Here is a 19,906-nt window from a genome sequence, read left to right on the forward strand (position 1 = left end):
TTTGTTAATTCAGTCTTGAATTAATGAAGATAAATATAAAGCGAAGAAGAAAAGTAGAACATCGTAAAAGTTTCAATCTTATAAAAAGCCATGACAGTAATCTTATTTTTTGCTAGTGTAAAATATTAAAGTTACGAACATGTTGTTGTGTGTTGTTGCGAAGTGGTGTCACTGTCCTCTGACAACTCCCTCTAAAACTCAAATTTTCTTTAAACATATACCCCGTAACCTATAAATATGGTTATAGCGCCTGTTATTATCCCAACCGTTGATAATGGCGGCTATTTATGCCGTCCTTTATTTAGTCCGTGGGGGAACGTATCGCCGGTTTCCGAACGATAAAACGCACCTAAATTACAGGGGTGTTTAATACGTGATGTATGCCTTTGACGTCGTTATTACTAGGAGTATTTATCATGGCTTGCCGAGCGCCGGTGCTTGCATCAGCCGATTGTTAGGAGATGTGGCCTGGCAGTGGCATGAATATTAAACGTGAGCTTGTTTTTTTTTAATAGCCTAATTTGTTTCCCACTTCTGGGTAAAGGCCTCCACTTTCGTCCGCCACTCATCACGATTTGGTGCATGCTCACGCCAGTCGCTGCAAGATGCGTCGAGGTCGTCCCGCTATATTTTTTTTAGTTTGTCTCTGCCCCAATATACTTGCGGTGGCCATTCGATACGTAGGAATTGAAAAGGAATATATATATCACACATCAGTCAGACACAATTAAATATTACAACGTGGCATTTAATTCATGCGTTCTCCAAATTTCTGAGGTACATAGATCTATGGATTGCTGATGAAAAATATGTTAAATACCATTGAAGTAAGTATCACTTCTTAAGATAATCTTCGAGTGACTAATATATTCTTATGTGTGACGAGATTCATGATAACTATACTTTATCCGTATGCCACTAATCATGGTTCTCTAGAGACAACTGCTCGCATGTGCTTAGTAAGTTACGGGAATATAGATAGAGCCTCGGAGGTAGGCTCCGTCATTATGCTGTTCATGCCGGTAATGCCCTGTTTTCCGGTGCATGGCGCTCAAAGAACTTCTATGACTTTAATAATGCATAGCAATGCATAGCGTTTAATCAGATTAATATAAAGTATGTGCCTCTGAAATACCCATTAGAAAAGAGTGCCAATTATATTAGGCTACTATTTAAATATTAAATTCGTTGGGTTGCTTAGCTTGCTAGATTTTCCTTCTTCGTTAGCGTAATTAGGTAAACCACAATTTATTGGCATTTCAAGCCAATTCGCTTTCATTTGGCTCGCTTTAATTAACTTCCTTCATAAGATCGTTAACCAAAAATATGGCGTTTATTTTTAAAATCACTTTATATTTGGGCACCATAAAATTCTTTAAATTAATAATTAGTTATTACTTACAAGCGTTTTAGTGCGTTTTACTATCGGCTATCATATCAATAAATTAATCGTTTGATGGTTCGATTCTTAATGGAAATTGATAACTTATCGTTCTGAATTAAGGTTACGATAAACCATACAAAGATTTAGTGCATTACGGCGCATACTATGACTAATGACAAGATGTATAGGTTTGTTTTGTGGAAACTTTTCCATTGTTTTAATTATTGTGTGAGTAATATTATCATTTTATTTTGTATGTTTGTGTTGTGTTTTAATTTGTGTGATATTTATGCTTTTTGCAATTTCTTGCTCGAGTTGTTGTATATAGACTAGTTTTTCTCTCGGTACCCTTTAAACCAGAAAATATACCTACAGTTGAGTGTTGTCATATATTTCGAAGATATCGTCCTACGAAAGATTACATTTTTTTCACGCCGTGTGATGTTGCCAACTTGTCGCTTGTATTTTTCCACCACACGTACTTTTCACATAGTCAATCATCATCATATCAGCCTTTTATCGCTCACTGCTGAGCATAGGCCTCTCTTCCAGTAGGCCACTTGTCCCGGTCAATACATACCTTTTTCGTCTTACCACAATGGGATGTATAAAAGTGTAACGATATATTTTATATCGATTGTACTTACACATACCAAATAGTTCCCGTTCTTCATAAAACGCAAAGGCAATGTCAGAAGACATAGTTAGCTAAAAAATTGTACTCCCCGCTTATCAAATAGGTATCAATATCGTTATCAATACCTGGCGTTAATTTTGTTTTGCTTAGTCTAATATATCGCGTAGTGAAATGACATCGTGCCAATCTTTCAATAGATTGGTAGTTTTTTAATGTGACAGTTTAATTGTGTTTGTGTAAATGTGTTTTTCGATTTAATTAGAATGTGTTCGGTTTTCTAATGTTACTTCTCCTTTTACCATAGCAAGTGCCTTTTCCATCCCACACTAAACATCATATTAGTTCACATTTTTAGACATGTTCACAGTACCGGTAAATGATATATTTAGGTCTTGTTTAAATTAATGGTATTATTCGTAAACGTCTGTCAAGTATATAATGCCGTAGATAATCGTTGGTTCCTGTCATTTTGACATTTTGTGTTTACTAGAAATATACATAATATATACATAATTATAACTCAAACATGGCACGTTTCATTTCGTGGCACTTACTTCTTTGTTTGTTTTCTTAAATGTAATTTGTTTCGTTTGTGTATTTGACGGAGCTAAGTCTAATGAATAAGGGAGGTAAGTCTCTAAATAAGACGTGTTATATAGACAACTCACACAGGTTCACAGTGTTAACGCATTGGTTACACCAATACTACTACATTACATCTGATAGGCGATGTCAAGTAAGTCAATTGTTATTAATGGCTGTCATCGTGACAGTCCACAACGTCTCCATTGCGATGTTGTAATGCATTTATTGATAGCATGCAATTGTCATACTCGTCTTGCATTTGTTTTTGTCACTTAGATGTCAAAGGCAAAGCGTTATTCCGATCATAATAGGCATATAATTATATAGGAAGCTTAAATACTGGTCTCTTCTGGTAAAATTGTAAACTCTGTAATGAACTGGCGATACCGAAATATGTGTTTTCTCAAACTTGAAATGAAATGTTGACATGATTCATTTGAAATTAGGCCCTGAAATACTACGTATCCGGTGCGATGAGTGAAGATTATGTAAAGGAATTTCATATAGCCTTACACACGTCAAATTATTACACAACGTCTTGGCATTTAACCATCAAATATTAGTATATTTGTAATTTGTTTCTAGCTGTGTAAACCTATGAATAAAACAAATTGACTCTTTATTTTTTTGTTCATTGCATGTTTGAGAAAATCACTATACAAATCTCGGCGAGAAACGGGGTTGCCGGCCGCGTATCCCTATCCGACCGTCTCGGTCTATATCTACTTGGCCTGTACTATTAATTCTATGTCTATATTATTAGAAACTATTTTCAGCCAGTATCATTTGCGGTTTTGTTTATTTATTTTTATAATTATTTTAGTTTTGACAACATACTCATCATACAAACCCGCAAGATTTTAACCTCGTACTTCTGAGGCCAAAAGAAGGAAAAAAATGTTATATGAGTTTCAGTAAATTTCGCCAACAAAAATATATATATATTTTTTTAATTTTGAACGTATTTGTACATAAAAAGTTAATGTTATGGTAAAACTGGCACTGAAAATATTTTTTCACGATTTTTTTGTTGTTAAAAGTAGTTCTTGCAAAGGTTACTTGTCACTTTTTGACATCTATCAATAAGGATATTTAGACTACGTCCCATAATGGCATCCTCGCGATCAAAAAGGCGTTTTGCACTAAGTTACGATAAGAATATGTTTTTTTACATTGGTATTAACTCTTAAACTAGGCGAAATCCAGAAAAGTTTATATGACATTTTAGTCTCTAAATGTGATCAGTAATACACTGTCAAAATCTTTCAGTTTCTTCATGTAGCACCGTGTATAATGGAGTACTTTCTTTGCAGTCTAGAGCCATTGTTGGCTAAAATTCCAGACTACGCGAGCGCTGCATGGCTAAGTTAGCTCTCTGCATTTGATGGCTTGTCCAATGCACTCATTGAACAACTTCTTACTGAGAAGAAGTTTTATAGTCCTCAAAACTCTTAGCAGCATTGCTATAAATTAATCAAATAAGTCGTTTGTATTTGAACACATGTATGATGATATTTTTGATTTGACGAAATATTATCACCATATCATAAGTTAATGCATTCGATTGCTAATCCTTATCTTGATTTGTACCTATAGATTGGATCTGTTGTTAAAAATATTGTAAGAATACACAATACATCGGTATAACCTCGTATACTTAATTACATTGTCATCGGGAACTCTACGTATTCAGTTCATTCATTCAGCATCAAATAGATAGTGACGGCCAAAGTCGCCGGACATATCGTAACTGACCTTTGTTACCATAGAAATAAGGATTTATTCCGATATATTTGATGTTGACTCCGTCGGAATTACATACCTACTAACTATACAATATGTATGTATGATATATCCCATTACTCGGTACTATACCTATGTAACAACCACAATTATTATAAATCAATGAGGGTCCTATAATTTACGTTTCGAACGCATCCGATGACACGCGTAACCCATTCGATCCAATTACACCAATGCGCTTGATGGTCTGACAATGTTTATTGGTCACTATGATTGTGCAATTTCATTCTTAGTGCAGTTGTTTTAAAATGCATTTTTCCTGACGAAAGTCAGAATTAAGTAAGCGCTTTAAAATTGATGATTTGTTTTTGACATGCGCCTAGCAGTTTCTGTTTCAATTGATCTGATCGTTGTTTTTTTTTTTAACCGATGTATATCAAGCTTCCGTCAGCAACTAATAGATAGTGACATCCAAGTTGGAAAAATATGTCATAATGTAGACAACGATGTTTGTTTATACTTGTAACCGAACGTAACTACAGATGTTCTAAAATGAACCTATGCTTCTGTTAGTGATTTTTTTTATGTTAACACTGAGTTTATTGTATTATTTTAGAAAAACATTTTACATATATGAGTTCACACATGTTCCAGCTTCAAGTGACTCTGTTCTAGCTCACCCTATAGTTACACAATTCATTTTAATTCAACAGCGTCTGTACTTAACAAACATCGCTGTCATTGTCACTGACACAAGCATTAGTTCATTTAAGTCAGTCTGTAGGTTGCAAACATAAACAAACAACATACCTTATTCTTACGGTAACAAAGGTGTGTGATCCATTTCGGGATCTGGAAGTAATCGCAGTCTTTAATCGACTTCAAAAGTCTGTGGAATTGATTTATACTCCAATAACTCTTTGTCATATTCTGTCAACGTCAGCAAAGCTAACCGCAAACTTCCTCTGCATTCATCCACTTTCATATTCATCAAAACCTTTATCGTTCAGTGGCGCAGAGGCCAGTAAATCTACGGCTCGCATGCAGGCGAATAACTTCACGTTGAGTTACTGTTTGGGAGTGAGAAATTCGGAAATACTCTGTATTTGGGATATACGTATCTGGCTGATAAGTCTGGCGAACAAATATACCTATGTCTATGTATGGCGGGAATTTATTAATGATTACGCACTGGTATATTATTATTATCTGTCAAAGATCAGGTTTGTTAAAGCAAAATAGCCATTTCATACTACGTCGGTGGCAAACAAGCTTACGGCCCGCCTGATGGTAAGCAGTCTCCGTAGCCTATGTACGCCTGCAACACCAGAGGAGTTACATGTGCGTTGCCGACCCTAAACCGATAATCATTTTATCGCTTTTGACACTCTTCTCAGTTGTGTAGTTGTTACTGTGACTTACGTGGCGCAATATAGGCGCCATAAATACAGGAACTTCGTAACCGATATTTCAAAATACAGTATTTACGTGGCTCTAAAACCGTTGCGTCCAAGTTGTAGCCTGAAATATGGGCACACTCGAGGATTTTCCGGCGTAGGCCGATATCAAAACTGGGCGGAACGTTCCGCGTTCAATATACGACTGTCCGGACATCAGACGATGAAGGATTCATTGTGAACTGAGAGGAGCTATGAGGAGGAGGACTGTTCAGATTAATTTGAAATACAGTATTTACGAATACATAGCTTTACAACAACTATGTCTATGTTGGAGCCTGAAATACGGCCAAATCCAGGCTTTTCCGGCGGACGGCTGATATCGAAACTGGTCGGAACGTTGTTAGATTTACGACTGTCCGGACATGGACGATAAAGGATTCGATGAACATTAATTGAAAACTGTTGGAGAGCTCGTAAAAGCAATGTTTAGATTAATTTAAAATACGGTATTTTCGAATAATACACAGTTCTACAACCGCAAAGTTTCCATTGGAGCATAAAACACGAACAAACTCTAGGCTTTTCCGGCGGCAAAGCGATATTGGAACCTTTCGGGACGTCACGCTCTAGACGATGATTCATTGAAATGTGAAGGAGATTTTTATAAGTAAAATCTTCCGACCAGGAATCTTCTATTTCGACGTTCTTTTATTTTTCTTAGCTACACGAGACATATTAAATATATTTACCGATATTGATATTATATTATTTATTTCACTATTCAATAGAGTTAACTTCAAGCGTAGTTTATAGCGGAAAGCAAGTACACAAGCATTTCTATCCATTATTTAAGCAGACTTCACTAACTACCTAAACTCCTAGCATGAAGCTTTAACCAACATTTTCTTATTTCCGAGAGTTAGTTCAACATCATTTTAACTAACTCAATTTACTACACCTGAGTCACAACGCAGATGAGACCTGCTGCATATTAATTACCCTAATTCGATTTCGGGACTTGGTGGGGTCTATAGTTTGTGTAATGTGAATTCACTTCATATGCATATTTTGAGAAGACCTATTCAATTTTAACTACGGCATATCGACCGTCTCGTATTATTTTGAAAAGGATAATAATTATGAGCACCAAGCGTAGCATCTACTTAGGTACAGAAAATTCTGCATTCCTTGGCAAACCATTTGATGATAAAAATTAAATTACAGGAAAAGATAGTTGGATAGTGATAATTTACGATAAGACACTTAATATTGTTAACCGGAGAAATAGCTTTTGCTTTTGGGTTTGGGTACGATCTTATGATGTAGAAAAACAAACTTCGGAAAACGGACATATGACAAGAAGTACAAAATTCTAGTAAAGTTGATTAATTTTCAGAATGGAACCCGAATACGCCAAGACTTACATTTCCTAATGTCGAAAATCACATAAATATCTAATGGAGTAAATTGTTGACACCATCCAAGTCATATAAATTTATAGAATTCCATAGTATTTTAAGAATATTAGTTTGAGTATTATTAGTATTTTTATCCCCACTTGGTTAGACATATGAAAGAGAGTTCACCGACCCTCATTATTGTTAAAGTCCGCTGATTAAAGTTACCCAACTGGACACTATTCATTAAGCACATTAGCTAGCCTCTAGGTATCGCGCCAGACGGGCGACGTCCTGCGCTTTGCATGTGTGCGTCCGTGGAAATTCAGCTATTTTCGAAGGGAAATACGAGGTTGGGCTAGTGTGCGTACAAGGGTGATTAAAATCGCTTACCTTGCCACAGCTGAGACGAGCCAGTATAATTGCGCTTTTCAGTTACATGTAGTTGATAAGCATCTCAAGGTGGACGTTAAACTGGTTTGCATGAGGTTTCGATTCGCCTGCATTCGGTAAGCGTTGAAAATATATGCACAGGTTGCAATACTCGACTGCGGTATGGTCTGATAGGATCACTAAAACTCTGCACCGCACTAGCAAGTGCTTCTAGTACCTCTTACCAAAATTTGCATAAAAATGCAAATTTCGCATTTCCATTTCAAATTCACTCTAAAAATCATGTCGATAATGTTTAACAGGAATTCTAATAGTCGATAATGGAATGACATATGAAAACGCATTTTAGGTCTCGAGTCTTTTATTTATGGTTGAATGGGAAATACTTCAAAGAGAAATAAATATTGAATTAATGTGCCTGCGATCGTTTATTGATAATTTGTGCGCACTCTGCTTATTTGAAAGCTCGTCAGGAATATTTTATTACTTCGTTTTCTGCATTCGCTGCGTTTTGTACGTCGTCGGTTGGTTTTACTTACTTACTGCGGTTTCGTTTTTAGCCTTGTTTTTGCAAAGCTTTGTGTAGGTAAACATTGTTTAATTGATTCGAGTATTTGTTTGATTTTATCTGCAAAGGGGAAATTACTTTAAGCGTTTGTGTGGACTATAGGTACAAGCGAGTTTTCATATTTATAGAATTATTTTTTATTTCGTTTGGATTTTCTTTTCTCTTCCAGTCATTCCACATGATAAGAATCGAAAATCTGCTTGGCTACCTAATGCCGTAAAATTGTGTAGACCCTCTTCATTTTACAGCAACGTCTACTGTTATTCTTAAGAGCGAGATCTATGGTATTTGTAAATTGGGTCCGACCTATGCAAATATTTCCCTTAGTTTAGATAGACATATCCTTTATGATTGTAATAAAATAGATGCGTATTTGATTCCAAAGTCCGAGAAAAATACATAAAACGTACAGCGTTTATTTAATATTGTATATTAAATATTTTGCATAACACTACAAACCTACACTTTTTTTTAATATCCTATTGTTATTTTTAATATCGCGCCAACACCGCGCATGTATTGTACAGTCAGTCCCGACGCTTGGCGGGCGTTCGAGCCCGACGCCCTTTGTTTGCCGACAATGCCAGCGAACTGTATCTACTAACCGTTCATGTGTAAACTAGGAGATGAGATGCCTTTTTGGAATTACAACACGGGGTAAAAATTCTGGCGAAAGAGCAGATACTGTCTATAGCAGAAGTTGCTAAGCGGGGAAAATGCTGTGTTCAGCGGTAGCAGCATGGTTCCATTTTTATCACTTGTCACTATGCCCGTCACTTTCGCGCTTACATACTTGTTGACACATGATAAAGAGCCGACCGTCTTAGCCCTACTGGTAATTTTGAACTTATCATCAGCTTATCTACTTCTGATGCTAATTATACAAACGAGCATGTTATTTTAAGGCTTAGTTGCCGTGGCAGCATAATTAATGAACTGGAACTGTCACTTTTGGGCAAGTTTGAAACTCTGGACTTTATCTCAGAATTTCATCAAAATTTACTAAAATCAGAGATATTAAAAACCGTATTTCTTAGAATAACTCACACATTTACTATAATGTATGTATAGATAATGTTTTTGAAATAAGATTATATTTAATGGTAATGTGCGCGTAAGTGTTTTATTAAAAAATAACATCTACTGAACATTTGAAACGATATCAACAAATATTCTATTTAGCTATTGCTTTATTCAGCATTACTTTAATAAACTTTATTATCTCAATTACTCCCAAATGCAGAACTCATTCCACCAAACCTAATATAAACGAGCGAGTAATTACGCCTGCATGTTTTTGGTCATTAGCAGCTTGATTCTCGTTGCATCCTTTGTGAGTTTTGCCAAAGATACATAGCTATTTTCAGGCCAGGTGGCCCACCTCTCTCTTGAACACATATTATTTTGTATAGGGTCTATCGCAAATTTATTTTTATCTTTATTTCCGACGTTTCGACGCATGTTACACTGGTCGTGGTAGTGGATAACTAATGTCCACAATCGTAACCTGCGTCGAGGTATATAACGTAATTTCGATTTTTGATGTTCGCAGTAGGTCCTCTGAATTCTTTACTTAAACAATGTACCCCCCCCGCGTTTTTCTGTTTGTATATCTATATGTTCGCGAATAACTCAAAAACTACTACACGGACTTTCATGTGGTTTTCACCTAACAATAGAGTGATTTTTGAGGAACGTGTGTATAATTTGTTAAGTTTTTTGTGCCGGCTTCGCACAATTTTATGGATAAGGCGGGTGGGTCACTAATTTTATGGATAAGGCGGTCGACTTTCAAAAGAGACAAGCAGACAGGAATGAATTTCTACGTACACCTTGCCAGTCTTGCCACTGAATATTATATTATCTCTCCACATTTTTACTAACAAAAATCCGCGTCACCGTGTACAGTCATTCGAATTTGTTTGGTTTTCAGACCCTTTGTTTACCCCCAACGCAGTCCGAGTGTACTCAACTTGCCTTGTTAGCTGTGTTTGGAAAGCGTTAGTTAAGCATTCTCCCTTATTGCGAGTTTGATGGTTTGCTTAGCAACCCTTATTGCGAGTTTGATGGTTTAAATGTCTAGTTTGGAGTGAAGCGGATTAAAGTCTGTAACTGATTGATTGTGTTTGATATCACGGAATGTCTTGAAACTATATGTTAATTTAGGGAAGGGGATCTTTTAGAAGGTATTAATTTTGTTTTCCATTTCGAGAGTGATTTGTGTGGGTAATAGTTCAGCCAGATTAAACATAATCTTCTTGTTTATATCTAAGCAAGGTGTTTGATTTAAGCTTTCTCCTTCGAGACCAGAGTCCAAGAGAAGAGTGTACAGATATACAGTACACAGTGCACCCAAGGTCCGAGAAATCATAGGCGAACCCTATTAGGTACCCGAACCCCTCGCCTTCGTTCTTGGAGTGCAGACTCGAATATGCAAGGGGCTCGTGACCAGATCATATAATATTTATAGGTACTGTACTTGTCAGAGGTAGTTCGATTTTTTAAAGAGTTGCCTTGTCGAAATTATTACGTTTAGTTGCCGTTTCGTATAATATCCCATTTTACATTTAAACTATGGTGCTGTCTAAGTGGTGCTCTGTTTTAATTCCAGCACTTCCTGACAATTATATCCCGTAATGCGAGCTGTATACCTAATAAAACTTACTACCGAAACATAATACGTCGGGTCGGATTACGATTAATTGCATCCAGTTTACTTTTGAAACCTCCTATCTGACTCCAGTCCAAAACAAACCATGTTTGTCAAGGGTTAAAGTTGAAATTCGAAAAACAAGCGATAAACAAATGCGAGGTTGCGCGGTGTAAACAGTGAAGCCGGTAAAAGCTGCGTTTGGCTGCAAGGTGGCTTTTTCGCATGTACATTGTGTGGTGCATTCAGACCGTACTACAGGTTTTCACTGTCACTTTTTCCTAAGAGTTTCCGCAAGGAGCGAAAGTTAGACATGTAGTTTTTCGTTTTCAACTTTTTTTCTTTTTTCGCTTGAAGTGTCATTTGCCAAGAAATCCAGTCCACTATTAAGGAGTTACTACGCTAAGTACTAACGAGGAATTTTTTACATTGACCGGCTATTTCCTATCTATCGCACGCGCATAATTATATTGCTTTCCCGCTCGCACGATATCGCTGGCATTGACTGCCGGCGATATCGGCAATAGAAATACAGGCGAGTCAATGTGCGAAATTCTCCGTGCATAGCGTCCTTACTTTGGACTTTTACTCACAACATCTAAATGTACACAGTTTTGACAATAAAGGAATCTTATCTTAAACGAAATATCAAGGAATCATTTCAGTTATAATTATAAAGCGTTTCAGAAACAATGTCAGACGACTTGTTTGTATTGATTGAAATTGAAATCCAAAATATACCTATAATCACTGCCCAATAAGCTCCAAGTTAATCTAACAGCAGCTAAGAAGGAACCACATCGTCCATACAAAAATAAAAAACGTTTTTCCACTTCTAAATATTTTCCATTCTCCATGATTTTTTAGTATGTTATTGACACAATAAAAAAGTAGGTTTATAGGTCTTCCTTTTTTTCAACTTGCAAAAAAAAAAAAAGCGATCGACATAAAAATCTAATTGATTTCTTAAGATTTAGTTAGAGGAAACCGTTTTCTCCCGAAATGGAATTTCATAGAAAAATGACCGTTATTTCGTTAGATTCGAAAAGCTATTCTTCCATCTTAAAAAATACAAAAAAACCGTAAAATAGGTGGCGTGTCTACACTGTAAATATACCTGGGATCTCACCCCCAACTCGAACGTGACTCGCGACTGCTAGTACGCCGCCCGCCCGCCCTACAGTCGCGTCGCGGCCTCCACCAGGCGCGCTCGCTTACAGCCTTCACTGAAATTGTTGAAAGCCTGCGGATTCTTTGTTGTCGGTCTACGGTTCGTATTACTCGTTTTGAAGATAGTACTTCCTTAAGAGACTGCATTTAAGGTATTTTTATTATTTATTTAATCTTTATTGCACAATACATGAAGGTACAAATGGCGGACTTAATGCCTTAAGGCATTCTCTACAAAATAATTAATTAATCTTAAGGCATTAAGATTTTTGAGGAATGAGTAATAATATTATTTCAAATTTGAAAGCAAGAATATTGATATTTGAAAATATGAAAAGGACTCATCATGTAGTACTGCAAAACTTAATTAAATTTTCTTTCCAAATAAAATATTAATATAAATATCTTTTAGAGTTTTAGTTATATTACTTGTAGATAAAATTAAGTTTCATTACGTCTTAATTATTAAGTAGGTCTTAGTTATTTAGGTTTTTGTGTTTTAAAGTATCATTTTACTTATCTATGTTGTAAAATATAATACATTGTTAATTGGTTCGATGCTCTTATTATACACAACGTACCTAAATTAAATTTTAATACCCGGTACGCTTTAAAATATCGACTTGGAGAATGTATATAACTAGTCTCCGTGATTAAATAATTCATTAATTTCATTATACTTACCTGTAAGGTGGTCTGAAAAATATCGCTCATTAGTGATAAGATCTTTTTTTTTACACATGATACTTACCTACATTTATATATTCAAATTATAACGAATGTCTAATTAAGTAATTAAAGTATTGTTATTTATATTACACAGTAAACCACGTGGTATATTTTTAGAGTGAAATTCTAAAATCCTTTGGTTAGCGACTATTTCTTAACCGTTCTCGAGGGAACCATGTGAATTTAGCAAACGCATTTGTTATTTGTATATTCGTATGGTAAAAATCATTATCTTATACCTTAATTCCTTTAAACGAGCAATTCTTGTATATTTATATATTTCGGGGATCTCGGAAACGGCTCTAACGTTTTCGATGAAATTTGCTATATGGGGATTTTCGGGAGCGAAAAAAAGATTTAGGTCTTATCGCTGGGAAAATGCGCATTTTTAGTTTTTATGTTTTCCGAGCATTGCTCGGTCTCCCAGATATTAAATGCATAAAATAGGCCATTCAATTTTACATTTCACAGTCAAAGAAAATAGATTCGGACCTAGCTAACTCTGCAGGGCATCTTCTATGTAAGTATGACGTTTATAATGACACTACCTTACTTTGTTCCGTACAAATCGGTGCAATGTTAGCTTAGACGGAATCTAGGTCTATTTGTTATAGTCTGTCCGTTTTCTTAAGATCAAGTACGCCATAGTAAATGTATGGCGAATTTGATCTTACATATCGGACAGGCTATACATGTATTACATTATATAATTATCGATCGACGACCGTCTGGCCTAGTGAGTAGTGACCCTGCCTATGAAGCCGATCGTCCTGGGTTCTAATCACCATAAGGGCATTTATTTGTGGGATCAAGACAGATATTTGTTCCTGAGTCATGGATGGCTTCTATTTAATATCTATTTATCTATATAAGTATGTGTATGTCATCGCCTAGTACCCATAGTACGAGTACAAGCTTTGCTTAGTTTTTGGCTAGGTTGATCTGTGCCTAGTCTTGGTTAAGACTCAAGTTCTTTGAGTCCTCTGCTTTAAGACTTGACTCAGTTTTTCAGACTTATAATTAAGACGAAACTCGAGTTCTTTTCAACTTATTAGAGTCCGAGTCTTTTGTAGAGACTTGAGTCCTTTTCGGAGAACTTGTATTTTTTTTTACAAATAAGTTCGAAATGATTTGTGTTTATGTAAAACTCATGGATGTACATAACATAAGTTTAAAGACTTCGGAGACTCGAGTCCTTTTAAATTGCTCTTAAAAAAGACTCAATAACGGACTCGACTCGGGACTTAAATAACTCAAAAGTTTTTTAACCTTTGAGCCTCGTAAAAACAAGTCGAGTTCTTCAATTTAAACTCAAAAGACTCGAGTTCCTACCAACACTATCTGTGCCTGTGTCCCTTATTTATTTATTTATTACCAACATATCTATTCCTACAGCTATGCCTCAGTCACCACAATAAGTACAATAACAAACATTATTTACCTATTGTTGTCCCAACAGGATAATAATCCGTCCTCTTTACTAGCACAAGCGTTATCAGAACCGAACGCATTCTAAATGTACTTGTCACTATCTGTCATTCTGTCATTGTCAATACAGTCGCCGGACGACACAGACGACTTCTATTCCCTATTTTATTGGTTTACAATTAAAATCAAATGTTTGAAGTGTTTACAAGTGTAGTGTTTTAGATTTGTTTATTTTGTGGTCAAAATGGAGGTCATGATATCAGTGAGATCTATGGAGGATAGACTTTATAATTTTAAATCTTTGAAAGAAAAATTTGAGCATTTGAGGTAATTGTATTGTTGTTTAAATGTAGTAACACAGAAAAGTATGTGATTTTCCTGCAAATTTTGTAGTAACCTCATTATTTCAGTACGTTGTGTTCAGTGCTTTATTATTTACTTGAGTATTTTGTTGAGAATTAAAGCGTACCTTGGCACTACCAATAAAGTACATTCAAGTGTGGGTTTGAGGATAGAAATAATCACTACTTACGTGTTATCTAATAATTCGCATTTATAAACTAGGATACTTCCCAGTCATCCTATGGAACAAATAATTCCGAAACTCTGTTTAATTTTTAATATATTTTCCGTGTGATTTTGTGAAACAGAATTTCAAGTGGATATTATTTACATATCGCACTTTATTGTTCTTCTACAATGGCAGTTGAAAAGCTACAAGACTTGAGTTCAGAATATTTTTAGTTCAGCTTCAATATAAGAATATACCCGATAAACTGATGAACATACAGTACACTAGGCGCGCGGTAATCCGGCACCTGAAATTTTCCCTCTATGCCGGATTGTTAGAACCACCGGATTATTGGATTTGTATACGCCGGCGCCGAGGGAGAGCGAAATTACACGAACAAATGCAACCGCTCTGTAATCCGGCGTTCGGCTATGTAAACTGCCGGTTTATAGAGCGGGTTACCTGTGTTGCTAATTGACGGATTGGCGAGTGCCGGAACATCGAGCGCCTACTGAATTCATTTTTAGTGAATTTTAGACGGATAATACTGGTATATGAGCATACAGCGGCAGAGTATCCTAGGTCTCGTACAATCGCGAATTGTATGAAGAACTTAGTATAGAATTTTCCTATATCGAAAAATACTTACTAAATAGTTTCATCGATTAATAACGCAGAAAGATCGCTAATAGGGGCGTTTGCAAGAGTCAATCCCGTGGAATGTTCCTATTTGTATAGGAATCATTGTTATGTGTAAACAATAGTTCTTATTGTTATTGTTGTTTGTTTGCAGGCTCGGCGGCGGCGTGCAGCGGAGCGCCACGCACGCCGAGATGCCGCACCGAGGAGGCACTATCGCCGAAAGGTAAATATATGCATTATATTTTAACCCTTTAACAGTTCAGATTAAAAATAATACGCTATTCAAGTCTCATCATGACAGAGTGGTCATTTTTGCCGTATAACTAAGTGTGCCTTATAAAGGGTTAAATGCTTTTGAAAGCAAAGTTGACAGTATCTACTTAATTTCTTTCTTTTTAAACTAGAAACCAAGCAAAGTATGGAGTTAGAATGCATAATAAATTCAATAATCATACCCACTCGGGTGTATTTGCATAAAAAAGCGCACATTATTATGATGTCCCTCTCACAATAGAAAAGAAACTGATGCCACTAGTAGAAATGTATTTCTTTGAGACTAATACAACGTGTGCTTCGAAAAACATTAAGCAATCTTCCTCTTTCGGCACTCTAGCTTGATAATAAAATTACGAGTCAAAGGATTTCTACTCGCACACTGTATGTCTGAACTTTGTTGATGATTATAACAACTACCTACCTATATACTATTTTACTATTACTAATGAATAAAATTAGTGTAACAATTTTTTTAGTTAAATAGATCGTACCACTAAAATCTATCATTTCAGATGGTAATAAAACGCTTCTTTGTAATCAATTAGTCTAAGGGTCTGTTTCAGATGTCCAAGTAAAAGTATCTGACGAATAAAGTCATCGTTCGCGTTTTACATTCTTCAAATAAGCTTTACGTCGACGACCGGTTTGGCCTAGTGGGTAGTTACCCTGCCTACGAAGCTGATGGTCCCGGGTTCAAATCCTGGTAAGGGCATTTATTCGTGTGATGAGCATGGATATTTGTTCCTGAGTCATGGGTGTTTTCTATGTATTTAAGTATTTATAAATATTTATATATTATATATATCGTTGTCTAAGTACCCTCAACACAAGCCTTATTGAGCTTACTGTGGGACTTAGTCTATTTGTGTAATAATGTCCTATAATATTTATTTATTTATTATTTATTTACTTAAACTAACACTTAAAGATAAAGTGCAAAGTTTTGGAGGAGGTTTTATCTGGCAGTTAATTTATATGTTAATTAGTTATCCAATACTTTACTTGGACATTGTGAAACAGGCCCTAACTACAGTACCGGCCAATAATATCACCTCCATGTACGGTAGAACCTTTTTTCATATTTGTAAGTGATTTCCACCTCGCTACTTTTGGTATTCTGATCGTAGTCCCTTGTGCGTTCAATGAGAAAAAATTGTCTCATGTAATAGTTTATTCATAGCGGTTTTTTTATATAATATATAGTCAACCTCATTTTTTATTAGAGTTTTTTAATAATATGCTGTCTCCTATTGTTATTTACAATATTTAATTGTAGTATTCATAATATATTTGTATAAAATTACTAGTAAAATATGCAATCTACAAAATAACCTAAATGGTTTACTTTATACATGGTCATATAATAAAACACAAGGATGATATATTAGTAGCCGGTATTGTAGATATGCAACTGTAACCAAACAGGTAAATGTACATGTTCCTCCGTCGCACGGCAACCGATGCATTAATTATCGCAGTCGTTTCCTTACTGTTCTCACAATACCGTATCTTCCTATAAGGTCATTCGCACTAGTTATTTAATACCTTGGTCATAACTCATAATGATAACATACCTACTCGTATTATACTTTAGAGTACCTTATATTATACTCCGTACTCAACAATTTCTGTAGAGGGGCCCATTTCTCGAACGGTATTAGACTAATATTACTAGTATGAAAGGTAGAGAGAGGCAAGGAACAAAATCTCCATATACCAAAAAGTGTCTGACAAAAAAACATAAATAGGTGGCGCTACAATACCTAGAATACTTGAGAAAAAAATCTAATCATAGTCAGCGCACTTTACTCCGTCAATAACGCCTAGGTTCTTAGCTACTCTAGGGCTACTCTGGAGAGATTTGGAACTATTATTTATAGCTGACAGCTGGACACTTTTGCACCAATTCTCCCTAAGGTGTTTCTGTTCCTTGCCTCTACCTTCCATAATTACTAGTCTACAAATTGTCAAAACGTATGGGTTTCCATGACAACACACGAATAATATTAGCCTAATATGGTTCGAGAATAGGCCTCAGGGGTCGGCAAACTTTTTAGAATAATAGCCTACCGCAGTAAACATCACAAAGAGCCGCAAATATTGTTTTCATTGGTTTAAAAACTCGTATAAATTTGTTGGCTTGAAGAATGAAAGCTTCCATCCGTATCTGCGGTTTGACTACCCTCCGATAGAGTAGGTAATAGATATAGATAGTGTATTATGAGACGAAACCTTTGACATGCAGTTTGATGCTATAATAGGCTAAGAAAAATCGGCAAAGAGCATGTCGAACTAGGCTTAATGTAGGGTTCCGTAGTTACAATTGTGTCAGAATAGATTTTGTGCAATAACTCAAAAACGAAACGAAAACGAAAGTATTTATTATATTAAGCTTTTGAAATACGTATTTTTTCATATTTTATGGACCTATGATTCAAAAGTTAGAGGGGGGGGGGGGACTATTCACTTTATTAAAAAACGTTGATGGAGACTCGTATTCTGAAAGACCTATCCAACGATAGCCCACACCATTGGGTTAACGCGACAAAAGAAAATGTAAAAAGAACATTTTGTGTGGGAGGTAGGTACCCTAAAAATATTTTTGTAGTTTTTATTTTATCGTTCTATTGCCATGCATAATTTATGTATCCATGCCAAATTGCAGTTTTCTAGAACTAACGATCACAGACCAAAGCCGCGGACGGACATGGCGGAACTATAAGGGTTTCTAGTTGACTTCGGAACCCTATAAAAATGGCATTTCGATTACTACTTTGGCAAGATTTCTGTATGCGTAAATGATAGAACTTCCTTGTTAAGCCAAGAAATCTTAAATGCAAATTGAATGCAATTTCCATTTTCAAAATATTTTTGGGCTTAGGACCCTAAATAGTAAGTATCTCATAAAGCAGAAAAACTTTGAAAATGTTGTCTCCGTAACTAAAATCCTCACCTTGTTTATTTAGTACAAGTCTGTTTAATAAACCATCAGCATTATGCTCGTGTTAATTTTAGTATAAAGAGCGGAAATAATTTACAATCAACAAAACAAAACCATTTGTTTCATGATTCATTCCACCCACATGGTTATCGGGTAAAACCCAACTTGAAATACACGTCCCTTAATTAAAGCTTTTACGAATCACTAAAGCTTTATTCTATAGTAAAAATATCCTATTTAAACCTTGTTATAGATCGGGTCGTTCGCGACGACACGCCTTTATAAATATAAGCCTTAACTCATATTTTCATGTTATTAAAGATTAAAGTTTAAAAATCTGCGCGTCACCGTGGACGGCACGAACTATAGATACATTGATAAGAAAACTTTATTGTTACAAGTATACGAACAACAAGTCTCTCTCAACCCTTAACTGAATTTTAGTCGAGACGATGGTATGTAGATTACGTTTGTTAACCTTTGAAATAATTAAGAAAAGTGATTACTAATGAGCTGATAAGACCCAGTCGGGTAAAGTTCAGTTTGAGAGACCTTTTGTTGTCTGTAGGAAGATAAAGGATTAAATAACATGTTAGTAATGATACTAAAATTCACAGGTGCATGGAAAAAATACTTATTTATTATTATTGAATTATGGGCCTTTTTGAGTGCCACATCCATCAGTGATCTATTGTGGCAACCCTTTAAAGTTTTTCAAAGCCCGTTTCCATATTCTCTGGACTCTAATGTGTTGCACCTCATAAGGTTGCAATACGGGCGCCCTAAGTAGGTACTCCATTTTATTATTATTGAATTATGGGCCTTATTGAGTGCCACATCGATCAGTGATCTATTGTGGCAGTCCTTTAATGTTCATATAAAGCCCGTTTAATCTAGGAATTTCCATATTCTCTGGACTATAATGTGCTGTACCTCATAAGGTTGCAATACGTGCTGTCCTAAGTAGGTACTCCTTTTTTGTCATTGAGTGGTCATGTCTGTAGCAAGATAAAGGATTAATTAACATGTTAGTAATGATACTAAAATTCACAGGTGCATGGAAGTAATACTTATTTATTATTATTGAATTACGGGCCTTTTTGAGTGCCACATCGATCAGTGATATATTGTGGGAGCCCCTTAAAGTTCATCAAATCCCATTTAATCTAGGAATTTCCATATTCTCTGGACTATAATGTGCTGTACCTCATAAGGTTGCAATACGTGCCGCCCTAAGTAGGTACTCCTTTTTGACATTTAGTAGACATGGAAGTAATACCGATTGTGTTTTCTTGCAGGCTCGCCGCTCTGCAAGCGGCGGGTGCCAACGACTGGCGTGCCAGGGTGTGCCGGCTCAGCCCCGAGAAGGAGGACACCAAGGCCATAGAGCGCGCCAAGAACATGATCAATGTAAGTACTGGCTTGCTACATATCGTGATTGAAAAAAAAAAA

At 35.8% G+C, this 19,906-nt stretch overlaps 1 protein-coding gene across 6 annotated transcripts in view; it reads left to right on the forward strand.

Moving 5' to 3' along the window:
• The window catches only part of LOC133523383 (uncharacterized), a 311,151-nt gene that overhangs the window by 252,401 nt on the left and 38,844 nt on the right, over nucleotides 1-19,906 (forward strand). For all 6 annotated transcript variants that reach the window (XM_061858916.1, XM_061858920.1, XM_061858917.1 and 3 more), the window contains 2 exons: nucleotides 15,389-15,460; nucleotides 19,753-19,864. In XM_061858916.1, coding sequence (XP_061714900.1) covers nucleotides 15,389-15,460; nucleotides 19,753-19,864 — 184 coding nt within the window. The remainder of the gene's footprint in view (nucleotides 1-15,388; nucleotides 15,461-19,752; nucleotides 19,865-19,906) is intronic.

This window comes from Cydia pomonella, chromosome 12 (genome assembly GCF_033807575.1).
Source record: "Cydia pomonella isolate Wapato2018A chromosome 12, ilCydPomo1, whole genome shotgun sequence".
Classification (NCBI taxonomy): domain Eukaryota; kingdom Metazoa; phylum Arthropoda; class Insecta; order Lepidoptera; family Tortricidae; genus Cydia; species Cydia pomonella.